This window comes from Entelurus aequoreus, linkage group LG09 (genome assembly GCF_033978785.1).
Source record: "Entelurus aequoreus isolate RoL-2023_Sb linkage group LG09, RoL_Eaeq_v1.1, whole genome shotgun sequence".
NCBI lineage: Eukaryota > Metazoa > Chordata > Actinopteri > Syngnathiformes > Syngnathidae > Entelurus > Entelurus aequoreus.
The window spans coordinates 57,978,037-57,996,338 of NC_084739.1; the positions used below are offsets into that span (position 1 = coordinate 57,978,037).

At 44.3% G+C, this 18,302-nt stretch overlaps 1 protein-coding gene, 1 pseudogene and 1 gene segment (V, D, J or C); 2 read left to right on the top strand and 1 right to left on the bottom strand.

Moving 5' to 3' along the window:
* Positions 1–696, bottom strand: part of LOC133657004 (T cell receptor alpha chain MC.7.G5-like) — a 33,708-nt gene extending 33,012 nt beyond the window's left edge. Inside the window, exons 1-2 of the mRNA XM_062057889.1 lie at positions 579–696; positions 131–501 (exon numbers count right to left, since the gene is read on the bottom strand). Coding sequence (XP_061913873.1) covers positions 131–501; positions 579–687 — 480 coding nt within the window. The 5' untranslated portion in view covers positions 688–696. The remainder of the gene's footprint in view (positions 1–130; positions 502–578) is intronic.
* A 9,820-nt stretch (positions 697–10,516) lies between these two features.
* Positions 10,517–11,935, top strand: LOC133657542 (T cell receptor alpha variable 38-1-like). The segment is given in 3 exon segments: positions 10,517–10,636; positions 10,703–11,771; positions 11,839–11,935. Coding segments are annotated over 2 exon segments (396 nt in total).
* Positions 11,936–13,661: 1,726 nt separating this feature from the next.
* Positions 13,662–14,664, top strand: LOC133657005 (T cell receptor alpha variable 38-1-like; annotated as a pseudogene).
* Positions 14,665–18,302: the final 3,638 nt, after the last annotated feature.

The following is an 18,302-nucleotide window of genomic DNA, read 5'->3' on the forward strand; positions in this document are numbered from 1 at the left end:
CACACACACACACACACACACACACACACACACACACACACACACACACACACACACACACACACACACACACACACACACACACACACACACACACACACCCGCTTTCAATAGTTTAAAGTTGTGTAGCTGTCCCCCTGGTGGAGGCTTTTGGAAGTGTCCATGAAGAGTTCTTGAACGGAGAAGAAGGCCATGTTGTCGCTGTGGTCTTCACAGCGTAGTAGTAGACAGCAGAGTGGCTGATGTCAGCGTTCTCCATCAGCACGTTTAATCTTCTCTGCTCTTTCTCCAAGCTCACCGAGAAGGGGCCTTCCGTCAAATTTGTGCCTCCCGAGTGGGACATGAGGAAGTGCGGCGCTCGTCCCGGAAGATGTTTGTACCAGAAGAAGTAAGTGCCACTAGAGAAGTCACTAATATAAAGATAGGACAACGTCACCTGACCGCCTTCTGACGCGAACACTTCACCCATCAGCGCCGTCAGCTCGCCACCGCAGACAACCCCTGAAAGGCGAGACAAGCATGTTTCAAAGATCAATCAATCAAATAATTTTTATATAACTTCACTTTCACTGACTCACCTATCAGAGAGAGGAGCGGCAGCCAACAAGCTGACAGCGACATGATGAATGATCCACCTGCTAACTTCTGTTTCTCACCACACTCAAGCGCTGCCTCTCTCCACGCCATCACGTCACTCAAGCGCCACCCTTCCAAGGCGTAAACATCTCCATTGTTGAGAAACATAATGTTGTCACCAACTGTTTTGTTGGAAAAGAAGGAACATCAGACGTAAAATTATCTTTTTACATTGTGCAACATTTTCAGTAAAGTGTTGATTGAAGACATCCAAATGTACGATGAGAATAAAAAAATGTTGCTGATTAAGTTGTTTACATAAGAATACAGTGGAGTTCTATTTGAAGTAAATTGGAACAGTGAAAAAAATAAAAAATCTATTTCTCTCCACTGCATTCTGCTGCTATACATTATCAGGCTATGGCAGAAGTGAAGATATAACAAATACTAATTTAAAGGCCAACTGAAATGACATTTTCTTATTTAAACGGGGATAGCAGGTCCATTCTATGTGTCATACTTGATCATTTCGCGATATTGCCATATTTTTGCTGAAAGGATTTAGTAGAGAACATCGACGATAAAGTTCGCAACTTTTGGTCGCTGATATAAAAGCCTTGCCTGTACCGGAAGTAGCGTGACGTCACAGGTTGTGGAGCGCCTCACATTTGCACATTGTTTACAATCATTCCCACCAGCAGCGAGAGCGATTTGGACCGAGAAAGCGACGATTACCCCATTAATTTGAGCGAGGATGAAAGATTCGTGGATGAGGAAAGTGAGAGTGAAGGATTAGAGGGCAGTGGAAGCGATTCAGATAGGGAAGATGCTGTGAGAGGCGGGTGGGACCTGATATTCAGCTGGGAATGACTACAACAGTAAATAAACACAAGACATATATATACTCTATTAGCCACAACACAACCAGGCTTATATTTAATATGCCACAAATTAATCCGCATAACAAACACCTCCCCCCTCCTGTCCATATAACCCACCAATACAAATCAAACACCCGCACAACACACTCAATCCCACAGCCCAAAGTACCGTTCACCTCCGTAAAGTTCATACAGCACATATATTTCCCCAAAGTTACGTACGTGACATGCACATAGCGGCACGCACGGACGGACAAGCGATCAAATGTTTGGAAGCCGCAGCTGGTACTCATGGTAGCGCGTCTGCTATCCAACTCAAAGTCCTCCTGGTAAGAGTCCAGCCGGCCGCTAATACACCGCTTTCCACCTACAGCTTTCTTCTTTGCTGTCTTCATTGTTCATTGAACAAATTGCAAAAGATTCACCAACACAGATGTCCAGAATACTGTGGAATTTTGCGATGAAAACAGACGACTTAATAGCTGGCCACAATGGTGTCCCAATATGTCCGCACAATCCGTGACGTCACGCGCAAACGTCATCATACCGAGACGTTTTCAGCAGAATATTTCGCGGGAAATTAAAATTGCACTTTACTAATCTAACCCGGCCGTATTGGCATGTGTTGCAATGTTAAGATTTCATCATTGATATATAAACTATCAGACTGCGTGGTTGGTAGTAGTGGGTTTCAGTAGGCCTTTAAGCATGTACACCAGATTAGTCCAGGTCCAAATTAAACCCACTTTAAATTCTCAAATCTGGACTAGATTATACCTGAAGATTCATAAAACTGGACGTGGCTTTTATGTTTGCCGGATGCCAAAATAGAATATTTGTGAGACATCTAAGTGGGTATTTATGGTCAATGACCATGAGTTTTAAATATGAATTTTGTTTGCAAGTTTTGAGCACAGCATCACTTTTTATGACCCAATCTAAGCAACTTTTCCCACTACTAAACTATAACCAACACAGAAAAACGAACATAGCACATTGAACTTTGTGGACATTATAGAACATGTCCAATTACCATTCATAATTTAAAATGACACCAATATAAATCCACTAAAATGCATGATGAGTGATATGCAACACACTCTCCCCATTTCCCCATCAAATTATATAAGTATATAAGATTATATCAACATAATGTGTGTGTATGTACACACACATATATAGCAATTGTTTAAGCCCAATGTGGCCTCCTCAAGTCAAACGTTTTAGACACCCCTGGTCTACTGGTTGTGAGGCAAAAATGGCGAATACTTTGTTGAATAGTTTGTGTTCTTGTCAGGGCATGATGACGACTTCTCTGGAGCAAGTGGTGGGTTTGGAGAGAGCGCTGCTGACGCTGTCCTGCAACTTCTCCAGCGGTGACACTGGCCTGTCCTGGTACCAGAGGAGTCACCGTTTTCCTCCACAGCTGCTGGTCAGCGAGTATTTTCAAGCAGAACAGGACTTGACAGTTCAGACGTAACGTAAGCACAAAGTTAAAAGTAAAAGTACCAATGATTGTCACATGCACACTAGGTGTGGTGAAATGTGTCATCTGCATTTGACCCATCCCCTTGTTCACCCCCTGGGAGCTGAGGGGAGCAGTGAGCAGCAGCGGTGGCCACGCCCAGGAATCATTTTGGTGATTTAACCCCCAATTCCAACCCTTGATGCTGAGTGCCAAGCAGGGAGGTAATGGGTCCCATTTTTATAGTCTTTGGTATGACTCGGCCGGGGTTTAAACTCACAACCTACCGATCTCAGGGCGGACACTCTAACCACAGGGCCACTGAGTAGGTGTTCCATGTGGACCAGGGGCCTCATGTTCAGAGAGTTGCGTGGCTTTCCTACTAAATATGGACGTACGATCAAATCCAGAAAATGGCGTCGACCAGTAAAAAAATCAGATGTACGAAAGTGTTCGCACGCACAATTCCAAGCACAATTCTTTGTTACATCGCAATCTAATTTGAATCGACCTGTGTAGCCTGGCACGCCCAGGCCACGCTCCCTTATAAATATGCAAATCAGATTTAAAGTCACCATGTGACTGAAAACGGCAAGCGGTGCCCGACGAGGACTCAGTAGGAGGTGCTTCTTTCTCCGCCTACACAAAACAGCAAACAGGCTAAAAAAAAAATGGTCAGGCAACAGGAACAAAGTGAAGAAGACAAAAAAGACGAGCGTTTGAAAAGATAATCGCTGCAACTGTACCCTTTCTTTGCCGCAACTATTTTAGCAATGTTATATAGCAAAGAATACTTTATTGTAAAATTAATTAAACAGATGTTATTCTGGCATTCAAATACATAGCTTCTCTTTTTAGACTAAAATATAATTTTAATGGCTTCAATATGCATTGTGTGTAAGAGGGAGCATATTCGAACTAAAAGTAGATTTAGCCATCTTTAAACACTTTGTATACAATGGCCTAGCATTTCATTTAAACTTAATCAGAAGTCGTTTAAAAGCGTAATTGACAAGTTAGAGATATCTTATTCAATTACACGCAGTTTTAAACTATTACTACAAAACTAACAATCTTTTTATTCTTTAAACCTGTGCACACTGTTTAAATGTTTTAATAGCATATCACGCTATAGTCATTCAATAATATGAATTACTTATGTTGTTGACTTTTAGATGATCTTTTTCTTCTTCAAACCTGTGCACACAATTTAAATATGTTTTTACTCGCACAACATGCTATAGTCATGTCATATGAACTACTTATGTTGTTGATTTTTAGTTACAAGGACGAAAACCACACTGCTCCTCCTGAATCTGAGGTGCGACTATCTGGAGTAGCCTCCTCTCCAGTACACCTGAATAAACCTTATTGGGAAGGCTGAGGAGTGTGATCCCACGATAGTTGGAACACACCCTCCGGTTCCCTTTCTTAAAGAGAGGAACCACCACCCCGGTCTGCCAATCCAGAGGTACCGGCCCCGATGTCCACGCAATGTTGACAGTCCCACAGCATTCAGAGCCTTAAGGAACTTTTTAACTACCTCGGCAACCTTAGCCCCAGAAATAGGAGAGCCCACCACAGACTCCTGAGTCACTGCTTCCTCATAGGAAGATGTGTAGGTGGGATTGAGGAGGTATTTGAAAAATTCCCTCCACCAATCCACAACATTCTCAGTCGAGGTCAGCAGCACACCATCCTCACCACACACGATGTTGACAGTGCACTGCTTCCCCATCCTGAAGCGGTGGATGGTGGTCCAGAATCGCTTCAAAGTCGTCCGAAAGTCCTTTTCCATGGCTTCCTCGAACTCCCCCCATGTCCGAGTTTTTGCCTCTGCGACCGCCGAAGCCGAACACCGCTTCACCTGTCGGTACCTGTCCGCTGCCGCCGGAGTCCCATGAGCGAAAATGACCCGATAAAACTCTTTCTTCAACTTGAGGACATCCCTCACCACTGGTGTCCACCAGCGGGTTCTAGGATTACTGCTACGACAGGCACCAACCACCTTGCGGCCACAGCTCCGATCGGCCGCCTCGACAATAGAGGTACTTGTAACATGGTCCACTCGGACTCAATATCCAGCGCCTCCCTTGTGACATGTTCAAAGGTCTTTCGGAGGTGGGAATTGAAACTGTCTCTGACAGGAGACTCTGCTAGACGTTCCCAGCAGACCCTCACAATGCATTTGGGCCTTCCAGCTCTGTCCAGCATCTTCCCCCACCATCTGAGCCAACTCACCAACAGGTGGTGATCGGTAGAAAGCTCCATCCCTGAGTTCACCCGAGTGTCCAAAACAAGTGACCGCAAATCCGATGACACAACTACAAAGTCGATCATGGAACTGTGGCCTAGGGTGTCTTGGTGCCAAGTGTACATATGGACATCCTTATGTTTGAACATTGTGTTCGTTATAGACAATCTGTGACGAGCACAAAAGTCCAATAACAAAACACCAGATTCAAATCAGGGCGGCCATTCTTCCCAATTCTTCCCTCTACAGGTTTCACTGTCGCTGCCAATATGAGTGTTGAAATCATCCTTTAGAACAAGGGAATCACCTGAGGGAGCACTCTCCAGTACTCCATTTAGGGAATCCAAAAAGGTTGGGTACTCTGTGCTGCTGTTTGGAACGTAAGCAACAGAACAGCCGTGGGGCAATAAGAATTGGAACCACTCTCGAAAGAACTGGTTCCAGAGCACTTATTGTGCGTCAAATTGAGTCCGACTATATCTCGGCGGAACTTCTCCACCTCGTGCACGAGCTCAGGCTCCTTCACCCCAAGCGAGGTGACATTCCTCGTCCCAAGAGCTAGCTTAAGTAGCCCAGTATCGGACCACAATATGCCCTGCCAAGAAACGAGTGGAGTTTGCAAAATTTCATTGCACATTTGTATGATGACAATAAAGATTATTCTGATTAGGAACACTGTTCGACAAAGTTAGCAATCAAATTATAGACAAGTGACCATGCCAAGATTAAGGTGACTTAATTTAAAGGATATGGTTTCTAAATATGAATATAAACAAATGGAAAAACATGATAAACATGCAATATTCATGGCAATGTTCCCAACAGATTGTTACAGCCCGTCCGCAAAAAGGATGAAAGTTTCTTCAGAGTTTCTCGAGAGGTAATTAAAAATAAAAAAAGACTGCAAGATTTTACAAAATGACAACGAAAAAAGTAGCACGCACTCCAGGAGCAGAGTCGAAGTATGCGGGAGTTTGAATACATTAAAGGTTTGTTTAATACACTTTTAATATTTGTGTTTCCCATTTAAGTATTATCTTGATAATACTTGCATTTTTTTAAAGACATTTAAAAATCCTCACTGCATCTCAGCCCAGCCACACTGAGAATCATCATTTAGGGAGAAGTTGTGATGGACAACATTCAAGACCTGCCAAAAGCTGTGTGCATTCTCTTTGGACTGCATCTCAACTCCTCAACGCCCATGAAGTTAAAATTTCCAGTTCATCCAACAGGTACTTTTGGAGCTGGGCCATGTTGAACTGAAACCAAAATGACCATTTTCCGGACTATAGAGTGCACCAGGATATAAGCCGCACCCACAAAATTTTAGGAGAAAAATATATTTTTCCATATATTGAGCCAAAGATATATACGTTATGAATTGACTTATTTACACAGGAATATTTTGTAAATGTTTATTTACATACCTTAATTGTTTCCAAACGGTGAATGTAACACGGCAGTAAACGGCTGATCAAACACAACAGAAGTCACCCACCAGCTGTGGAACCTAGCTCTCCATCAGCTAAAAAGGACCCAATCAGTGACGTTTTAGTGTATTTATTGAGGAATAATAAAACACAACAATGTCATTTCACATTTGCATGATGCAAATGAAAATTATTCTGATTAGGAACACTGTTCAACGAAGTTAGCAATTAAATTATGGACGAGTGACCATGCCAGGATTAAGATGACTAAACTCAAAGGACATGGTTCCTAAATATGAAAAAAGACAAACGTCAAGACATTATAAATATGCAATATTCATGGCAATGTTCCCAACAGTTCGTTCCAGACCGTCTGCTTAGTGTGGCCCTCACAGCTGTCAAGACTTGGACTATGGCTTGGTTTGTTCTCCCGTGGTGCAAATGATTTGGACCGGACATGGCGTGCAGGTGAATACATATTTAATTTTAACACTCAAAAAAGGAATAAACAAAAAGCGCGCACAATGGCGGAAGTACAAAACTTGGCTATAAAAACAAAAACTTGCACAAAGGCAGAACTATGGACAAAAAACAAAACTTGCAAACTATGGCATGAATAAAAAAAACTTACTTGGACGAGAAAAGGGCATGAAAAAGAGCAGCATTGATCATAAGGGTGTGTAGAGAGTGTGATGTCGCCTGGCAGACTTCCTGGCAACAATGGGCTTAAATAATAGTGACATGATTAGTGAAAACAGGTGCGTGACTCAAAACATGAAACAGGTGCGTGACATGACAGGTGAAAACTAATGGGTTGCTATGGTGACAAGACAAACAAAAGTGCACAAAGAGTCCAAAAACAAAACCGAACATGACTAAAACAAAACATGATCACACAGACATGACAGAGCCCCTCCCTTAAGGACAGATACAAGCCGAGTCATACCAAAGACAATAAAAATGGGACCCATAACCTCCCTGCTTGGCACTCAGCAACAAAGGGTTGGAGTTGGGGGTTAAATCACCAAAATGATTCCCGGGCGCGGCGCCGCTGCTGCCCACTGCTCCCCAAGGGGATGGGTCAAATGCAGAGGACACATTTCACCACATCTAGTGTGTGTGTGACAATCATTGGTACTTTAATCTTTTTTAAAAACAAAACAATGATCAATAGTCATGGGAGGGCGGGAGGGGGACATGGCGGTGGGTCGCCAGACCACGTGTCCCCGTATCCACCGGGGCAGAGTTAGGTGGCGGCGACGAGTAGAGCGCCGCTGTACCAGACGAGGTGGGCGACCTGGGAATGGCCACATTCGTGGCCGACGAGGAGGTCGGTGAACCTGGCGTGGCGGACGCCCATGGAATGGCCACATCCGTGGCCGACGAGGAGGTGGATGCGTCGTCATCGTGGCAGGTGGCGAAACTTGGCGTGGCGCGTCAGGCGGCGAAGCTTGGCATGGCGTGTCAGGCGGCGAAGCTTGGCGTGTCTTTGCATGGCGAAACTTGGCGTGGCGCGTCTTGGCATGGCGAAGCTTTGCGTGGTGCGTCTTGGCATGGCGAAGCTTGGCGTGGCGGGTCTTGGCATGGCGGGTCTTGGTATGGAGGGTCTTGGTCTTGGCATGGAGGGTCTTGGTCTTGGCATGGAGGGACTTGGTCTTGGCGTGGAGGGACTTGGTCTTGGCATGGAGGGACTTGGTCTTGGCGTCGTGGAGCTGCGACTGGCGGCACTTGGCGTCGTGGAGCTGCGACTGGCGGCAATTGGCGTAGTGGAACTGCAACCGGCGGCACTTGGCGTCGTGGGGATGCGACCGGCGGCACTTGGCGTCGTGGAGCTGCGACCGGTGGCACTTGGCGTGGAGCTGCGACTGGTGGCACTTGGCGTGGAGCTGCAACTGGTGGCACTTGGCGTGGAGCTGCTACTGGAGGAACTTGGCGTGGTGGAGCTTGGCGTGGTGCGGCTAGACATGTTGCTAGCCTTGGAGCAGGGCGTGGAGCTAGCCGTGGCGTAGGTGCTAGCCTTGGCGCTGGTGCTAGCCTTGGCGCTGGTGCTAGCCGTGGTGCAGGTCGTGGTGCTAGCCTTGGACTAGCGACAGGTGCTAGCCTTGGAGAAGCTAGCCGTGGTGGTAGCCGTGGTGCAGGTGGAGGTGGCCTAGCTAGTGGTTGCGGCTTGGCAGGCCGAAAGACCGGTGGCGGCGGCCGGGCTAGCGGCTGTGGCTTGGCAGGCCGAAGAACTGGTGGTGGCGGTCGTGCTAGAGGCTGTGGCTTGGCATGACGCTAAGCGACCCCACCTGAACAGTTCCCAGCCCTAGCCCCCCCCCCTCAAGGAGCGGATACCAGACGCGCTCCCCGCTGTCTGGAACTGTTTTTTGGGGTGGGTGGAGGGAGGTCAGGAGGGGGGCAGAATCCTCCCCTCTAAATTGTCCAAAATGTCTCTCCTTCCCCCCCACCTGGGCTTTTGTGGATGAAAATTTTTTTTTTTTTTGTGACTTGGCCGTGGCTTGAGTCCTGGGGGGCGGGGCATGAAATTTGGGTGGCTTGGCTTGACAGGATCTGATTTCTAAAAACATGATAGGCTCCAGCGCCCCCCGCGACCCCGGAGGGAATAAGCGGTAGAAAATGGATGGATGGATGGATGTCTTGATAATGTCTTATCATGTTTTTAGAGTCTATGGTTGGAGGCGTGTGATCAAAAGAAACAGAAGTTTGAAAAAAAATATACAGGTCTGTGGAGTCCTCTTGGAGCTGCCAGGCTGGCGGCCATCTATTTCCGCCCGGAGGAGGAGGAGCTTGCGGGAGCGCCGCGTGCTGTCCGCTCGCCTTCCCTGACGTCCTTGGTCTGGAGCGGCGCTTCCGGGACTGCGGTGACGCAGCGCCGTCCTGGGATCAAATCAGGTCTCTGCGCTCCACGGAGGAGTAGCGCAGTGTTTCTTCTTCCATTGCGCGCAGGACCGCCTGAGAAGCCTCATCCAAATGTCTTGCGGGAGAACTTTCTTGCTGGCGACATCTGTCAAGACTTGGACTATGGCGTGGTTGACCGGTCAACGCTTGAAAATTTGTCCCACGTACATAAAAAAATACAACCATGTGTGCTTACGGACTGTATCCCTGCAGACTGTATTGATCTATAATGATATATAATGTAGGAACCAGAAATATTAATAGCAGAAAGAAACAACCCTTTTGTGCGATTGAGTGTGATTAAGTGTGTCAAGACTTGGACTTTGGCGTGTTTTGTTCTCCCGTGGTGCAAATGATTTGGACCGGACATGGCGTGAAGTTGAATACATGTTTAATTTTAACACTCAAAAAAGGAATAAACAAAAGGCGCGCACAATGGCGGAAGTACAAAACTTGGCTATAAAAACAAAAACTTGCACAAAGGCAGAACTATGGACAAAAAACAAAACTTGCAAACTATGGCATGAATAAAGAAAACTTACTTGGATGAGAAAAGGGCCTGAAAAAGAGCAGCATGGATCATAAGGGTGTGTAGAGTGTAGACTTCCTGGCAACAATGGGCTTAAATAATTGTGACATGATTAGTGAAAACAGGTGCGTGACTCAAAACGTGAAACAAGTGCGTGACATGACAGGTGAAAACTAATGGGTTGCTATGGTGACAAAACAAACAAAAGTGCACAAAGAGTCCAAAAACAAAACCGAACATGACTAAAACAAAACATGATCACACAGACATGACAACCGCCTGCTCTCTTTTGGTTCTCTCCCCCTGCTGTGAGGTAAGGGGCCTGTCAGTCACATGACGATGTGTTGCGCTTTCAAAACAAAATCATGTATACCTCTGCGGTATATTTTTGGGGACAAATGTGTCTTTCTCCAATAATGAAATATTGAAAAGGCATGTTTCCCTCAGTACTACACCTATGTATGTGATGTGTTTGTGAAGTGCCGCCCTCTTTGATATTAGGCCCCGCCTCCTCAGCCACCAAGTCAGCATGCACGGAGCCCAGGAGTGCAAACATGAAGCGTGCATTGGTGTGTGTGCTGATGGCTGCCTGGAGCCTTGGTAAGGTCATTTGAGGTGAGCATGTCAGGTTATATGATGTTTGACCACATTGTTGTCCTCTGACAGGATGTGGCAGCCAGACGGTGCACCAGCCACTAGAAAATGTGTACGCCATGAAAGGCAACTCAGTTACGCTGGACTGCAGCTATGAAAATTCTGGAGGCAACGACTACATCTTCTGGTACAAACAGGACGGGCAGGCGGCACCAAAGATCATCCTGAGCCTCTCCATGAGGAGTCAGGGCAAGACTGAGAGCAGCTTTGAAAAGAGGTTCAGCTGCAGCATCAATGACACCGCCAAGCGAGCTCCTCTGAAGATCGAAGACGTGCAGCTGAGCGACTCTGCTGTCTTCTACTGCGCCATTCGGCCCACAATGGCTGACATCTCTGCTGCACCCGCACAAAAACCTCTTTAGGCTCCTCATCCAACTGTGGCTGTTTTCACAGCTTTTGTCCTTGTCAGGAAATCACGAGGGTGGAGAACTGGAGATGTTTTTTATTTACATACCTTATATTCCAAACCGTGTCTCTAACACGGCAGAAAACAGATGACCAAACACAACAGAAGTCATCGTCATGGACCCACTAGCTGCAGAAGTTAGCTCTCCATCAGCTAAACAGACTCAATCAGTCCACGGTGACGTTTTACTGAATTTATTGAGGAATTTGTGAAACTGAAACATTGCAAATAGGATGCCATTATAAGTTAATAACACTAACACAAACGTCAAGACATTATAAACATGCAATATTCATGGCAATGTTCCCAACAGTTCGTTCCAGACCGTCTGCTTAGTGTCGCCCTCACAGCCTGCTCTCTTTCGTTTCTCTCCCCCTGCTGTGAGGTAAGGGGCCTGTCAGTCACATGATGATGTGTTGCACTTTCAAAACAAAATCATGTATAACTCCGCGGTATATTTTTTGGGTGGGACAAATGCATCTTTCTCCAATAATGAAATATTGAAAAGGCACGTCCCCCCGTTACTACACCTATGTATGTGATGTGTTTGTGAAGCGCCTTCCTCTTTGGGATTAGGCCCCGCCTCCTCAGCCATCAAGTCAACGTGCACAAAGGCTATGAATGCAAACATGAAGCGTGCATTGGTGTGTGTGCTAATGGCTGCCTGGAGCCTTGGTAAGGTCATTTGAGGTGAGCATGTCAGGTTATATGATGTTTGACCACATTTGTTGTCCTCTGACAGGATGTGGCAGCCAGACGGTGCACCAGCCAGCAGAGAATGTGTACACCATGAAAGGCGGCTCAGTGACGCTGGACTGCAGCTATGAAAACTCTGGAATCAACAACTACATCTTCTGGTACAAACAGGACGGGAAGACGGCACCAAAGTTCATCCTGAGCCCCTCCATGATGGGTCAGGGCAAGACTGAGAGCAGCTTTGAAAAGAGGTTGAGCTGCAGCATCAATGACACCGCCAAGCGAGCTCCTCTGAAGATCCAAGACGTGCAGCTGAGCGACTCTGCTGTCTTCTACTGCGCCATCCAGCCCACAATGACTGACATCTCTGCTGCACCTGCACAAAAAGCTTTGTGGGCTCCTCATTTCCCTTTAACAGCTTTTGTCCTTGTCAGGACATCACAAGGGTGGCGAACTGGAGATGTTTTTTATTTACATACCTTAATTGTTTCCAAACCGTGTTTGTAACACGGCAGTAAAGTGCTGATCAAGCACAACAGAAGTCATCATGATAGACCCACTGGCTACGGAAGATATCTCCATCAGCTAAACTGACTCTATCAGTCCATGAAGACGTCTTAGTGAATTTACTGAGAAATTGTAAAACTGAAACTGCCCCTGAAAAAGAAACGCTCTGGGTGCCAATGATCTGTATGTTAAAGTGAATCACCTTCGCAGGTCTGTCTCTGCTATACCTATCATCAGGCCGGGTACAACTTTCTTAAACCTATTGTCTACATCTTTGGCCAATTGTTTGGTTTTAAATGACATCACGTCCTGCTCTGCGATGAGGTGGCGACTTTTCCAGGGTGTTCCCCGCCTTCCACCCGATTGTAGCTGAGATAGGCTCCAGCGCCCCCCGCGACCCGAAGGGAATAAGCGGTAGAAAATGGATGGATGGATGGATCCCGTCCTGCTAACGTACCGCTCATCAAATATGCGTGGTGGTCAAGCCAGCGTCTGTTCTCAATGGGTAATAGGCAGCATTTAGCCTTTCTTGAATAAAAATGCCCCATTCTTTTGTGTATTCGGCTGTACAAACTATTTTCACCGCAAAAAGGATAAAAGTTTTTTCAGAGTTCCTCGAGAGGTAATATAGATAAACAGAAGAGTGCAAGATTTTACAAAATGACGACGAAAAAAGTAGCACACACTCCAGTCCAAAGGAGCAGAGTCGAAGAATGCAGGAGTTTGCAGTGACCACTTCATTAAAGGTTTGTTTGATACACTTTTAACGTTTGTGTTTCCCATTTAAGTATTATCTTGATATTACTTGTATTTTTTTAAACACATATTGCTACGAGTGTTTCGAAAAGCACCAACTCGGCGAGTCTAACCTTGACATCGGGATCCTCCTGGTTTAACATGAAGGTGCTGTGCCCTCATCCTCACTGCATCTCAGCCCAGCCACACTGAGAATCATCATTTAGGGAGAAGTTGTGATGGACAACATTCAAGACCTGCCAAAAGCTGTGTGCATTCTCTTTGGACTGCATCTGAACTACCCAACGTCCATGAAGTAAAAATTTCCAGTTCATCCAACAGGTACTTTTCGAGCTGGGCCATGGTGAACTGAAACCAAAATGACCATTTTCCGGGCTATCGAGTGCACCAGGATTTAAGCCGCACCCACAAAATTTTAGGACAAAAATATATATTTTTCCATGTATTGGCTCGCACTGGACTATGAGCCACAGATATATATGTTATGAATTGACTTATTTACACATAAATATTTTGTAAACGTTTATTTACATACCTTAATTGTTTCCAAACGGTGTCTGTGATACGGCAGTAAACGGTTGATCAAACACAACAGAAGCCATCCTAATGGACCCACCAGCTGTGGAACCTAGCTCTCCATCAGCTAAAAAGACTCAATCAGTCAACAGTGACGTTTTAGTGAATTTATTGAGGAATTTGTGAAACGAGTGACCATGCCAGGATTAAGATGACTAAACTCAAAGGACATGGTTTCTAAATATGAAAATAAACAAACGGCAAGACATTGTAAACATGTAATATTCATGGCAATGTTCCCAACAGTTTGTTCCAGACCGTCTGCTTAGTGTCGCCCTCACAGCCTGCTCTCTTTTGGTTCTCTCTCACTAATGTGAGGGAAGGGGCCTGTCAGTCACATGACGTTGTGTTGTTTTGTCAAAACAAAATCATGTATACCTCCGCGGTATATTTTTTGGGGAAAAATGCGTCTTTCTCCAATAATGAAATATTGAAGAGGCACGTTTCCCCCAGTACTACACCTATGTATGTGATGTGTTGTTAAGTGCCTCCCTCTTTGGGATTAGGCCCCGCCTCCTCAGCCACCAAGTCAGAGTACACGCAGCACAGGAGTGCAAACATGAAGCGTGCATTGGTGTGTGCTGATAGCTGCCTGGAGCCTTGGTTAGGTCATTTGAGGTGAGCATGTCAGGTTATATGATGTTTGACCACATTTGTTGTCCTCTGACAGGATGTGGCAGCCAGACGGTGCACCAACCAGCAGAGAATGTGTACGCCATGAAAGGCGACTCAGTTATGCTGGACTGCAGCTATGAAAATTCTGGAGGCAACGACTACATCTTCTGGTACAAACAGGACGGGCAGGCGGCGCTAAAGTTCATCCTGAGCCTCTCCGTGAGGAGTCAGGGCAAGACTGAGAGCAGCTTTGAAAAGAGGTTAGCTGCAGCATTAATGACACCGCCAAGCAAGCTCCTCTGAAGACCCAAGACGTGCAGCTGAGCGACTCTGCAGTCTTCTACTGCGCCATTCAGCCCACATACCTGAAGTAGAGCGCTTCTCTCTTTCACCACAGAAGATTGTGGATTGCTCCTATTGGAATCTTGCTGCTCTTGTACATCATTTGGCATATCTTTGTCTGTGACCAGGCTGTCAAGGGTGAATGGAGATTCTGAACTCCTGTGAGAGCTTGTGTCAATATCTGATGTTTCTATTCCAAATTGAATGGATGTAGTTGATGGAGAACCGCCAGAAATCTGCTCGCATAGTTCGAAGTACAGCAAAAAAACTCTACCGTAACCACTTCTTTAACCTGCGTCGACTGCTTGACTTTCCACAAATCGCTTTCAGTTTCGTGCCGATAGTTGTTTTTGTGATGTCCTGTTTCCTATGAGGAAATTCCTCAGATGTCCCTCCAAGTCAGTACCGTTCCAAAATAGGGTAAAAATTTCACCACACTTGGACTGGCGAGTTTCCCAGTCAACACTTTGTTGAGTTTTGTTAACTTTAAACTCCAAAACGATGCTTAAAAGTATCTCTACTCCTCTGTCAGTCCACATATATTATTCTTTCTTGCCGTGACCTGCCCTTTTTTCTATAGGCCGCCTAGGCTACAGCGCCCCCAGTATTTTGGCATGCGTATGACACTCAGTGTATGCGTTTGCTTGGAGACAGTAATAGTTTTTTAAATGCGCACGTGTGGCTGGAGATCTTGTTAAGACTTTAGTTTAGGCGGTGGCTCTTTGTTGTTAACAACAACAGCTTTCTTGTACCCAAGAAAGCTGCCACAAACAACCTCAACGACTATCGCCCAGTAGCACTCACACCTGTCATCATGAAGTGCTTCGAGAGGCTGGTCCTACATCACATCCAAGCCTGTCTCCCCCCCACCTAGATCCACGGACGACGCCATAACCATGGCTCTCCACTCTGCACTGAGCCACCTGGAATGCTATGTCAGGATGCTTTTCATCGACTATAGCTCCACATTCAATACCATCATACCAGACATCCTGGTCACCAAACTGCTGGACTTAGGCCTCCCCGCACCCATCTGTCTTTGGATTAAGGACTTCCTGACCAACCGACCCCAGACAGTGAAACTCTGCCCCGATCTCTCCTCCTCCCGCACACTGAGCATCGGCTCTCCACAGGGCTGTGTGCTGAGCCCTTTGCTGTATTCCCTCTACACCCATGACTAGGGATGATACTCGAAACCGGTTTTCCAGGTTGTTTGATAAGAAAAGAACCGAGTCCTCGGACTCGAATCCCTTTTTGAGAACCGGTACCCGTTATCGAGACCACTATAGTAAAGGAAAAGGGTTGATTCTTTATTCGAATCCCGTCCCGACCAGAAATGCTCCGCGTGACATCACAAGAAATGGCGTCACCTAGCTCAGTCATTAGGCGCAAATAGCGAAAGCAGGAAAACAATGGACGGGAAAAAGCGCTCCAAGGTGTAATAAAGTTCAAAACAAAAGCTATAATCCATCGAATAACTTTACTGAGAGATTTTAGCAGGGTAAAACACATGACGAACACTTTTACGACCAACCGGAAACATAGCAACCAGGCTAGCAACGCACCTCCTTTACGGCAGCTGTCGCAACGTTCTTAAAACAACCGCAGCACATACATATATATACAACATATATCTCCCTTTTTTAACTTTTGTTTTTCTTTCCTTGTAAACAAAACAAAATCACACTGTAGATGTGTTGTCTGTCTAGTTATAAATAATGCAGACGAGGCGTGTTGGCTGAGTTCTTGACGTTTACTTTCACAGCGTGGCAACATGCAACACTTTTCAGGGCTACCGCGCATGCTCGTAACTCCCGTTGCATGCTGGGTAGTGTAGTTGTTATATTCTCTAGCTCAGGGGTCACCAACCTTTTTGAAACCAAGAGCTACTTCTTGGGTACTGATTAATGCGAAGGGCTACCAGTTTGATACACACGTAAATAAATTGCCAGAAATAGCCAATTTGCTCAATTTACCTTTAGTCTATGTTATTATTAATAATTAATGATATTTACACTTAATTGAACGGTTTAAAAGAGGAGAAAACACGAAAAAAAATGACAATTAAATTTTGAAACATAGTTTATCTTCAATTTCGACTCTTTAAAATTCAAAATTCAACCGAGAAAAAGAAGAGAAAAACTAGCTAATTCGAATCTTTTTGAAAAAATTTAAAAAAGAATTTATGGAACATCATTAGTAATTTTTCCTGATTAAGATTAATTTTAGAATTTTGATGACATGTTTTAAATAGGTTAAAATCCAATCTGCACTTTGTTAGAATATATAACAAATTGGACCAAGCTATATTTCTAACAAAGACAAATCATTATTTCTTCTAGATTTTCCAGAACAAAAATTTTAAAAGAAATTCAAAAGACTTTGAAATAAGATTTAAATTTGATTTTACAGATTTTCTAGATTTGCCAGAATAATTTTTTTGAATTTTAATCATAATAAGTTTGAAGAAATATTTCACAAATATTCTTCGTCGAAAAAACAGAAGCTAAAATTAAGAATTAAATTAAAATGTGTTTATTATTCTTTGCAGCAAAAAAAATAAATTTACTTGAACATTGATTTAAATTGTCAGGAAAGAAGAGGAAGGAATTTAAAAGGTAAAAAGGTATACGTGTTTAAAAATCCTAAAATCATTTTTAAGGTTGTATTTTTCCTCTAAAATTGTCTTTCTGAAAGTTATAAGAAGCAAAGTAAAAAAATGTATGAATTTATTTAAACAAAATAAGACCAAGTCTTTAAAATATTTTCTTGGATTTTCAAATTTTATTTGAGTTGTGTCTCTCTTAGAATTAAAAATGTCGGAAAAGCGAGACCAGCTTGCTAGTAAATAAATAAAATTTAAAAAATAGAGGCAGCTCACTGGTAAGTGCTGCTGTTTGAGCTATTTTTAGAACAGGCCAGCGGGCTACTCATCTGGTCCATACGGGCTACCTGGTGCCCACGGGCACCGCCTTGGTGACCCCTGCTCTAGCTCATAACATTTTCCCCCCTATAAAGAAATAATGTTAACTCAATAAAGTGTATTTCTTTTTTTAGCTTTAACTTTTCATTTTTTTAGCAATGTAACCACATTTGCAAAGAACTTTTCTCTTCATAGAATTTTCTTTCAATAAAGAAATACAGTGCAAAAATGTCAAAGCATCATAACAAACAGTTATGTCAAATAGCAGCAGAAGTGCACTTTTTGGAGAGCTGTATTATTTCCAGTGTTGTGCCCAAGGGACGGATTTTATTTAACACTATATTATTATTTATACACCTATAGTGATCACAGAGACAGGTTGTTTTTGTGTTACTGTATATATTTGTTTCTCTGAAAAATCCCACTTAATATACTTTGGGTAACAACAGTCAATATTTATTTATTTTATTTTATTTTTTTAGGTGGGTAACAGTCAATATTTATTTATTTATTAGATTTTATTTTTTTATTATATAATAAAAGTGAGCTTTTGTTAAACCAAATATTGTGTGTTTTTTTCCATATACAACAACCTATCTGGACTCGATAAGAGAATCGATAAGGAATCGGTTCGATAAGAGGATTCGATAATAGGCTCAAACTCGATAATTCATTATCAAACATCATCCCTACCCATGACTGTAGTCCAGCCCACCCGGAGAACACCATCATGAAATTTGCCGATGACACAATGGTGGTTGGTCCCATTACAGGGGGTGATGAGTAGGGAT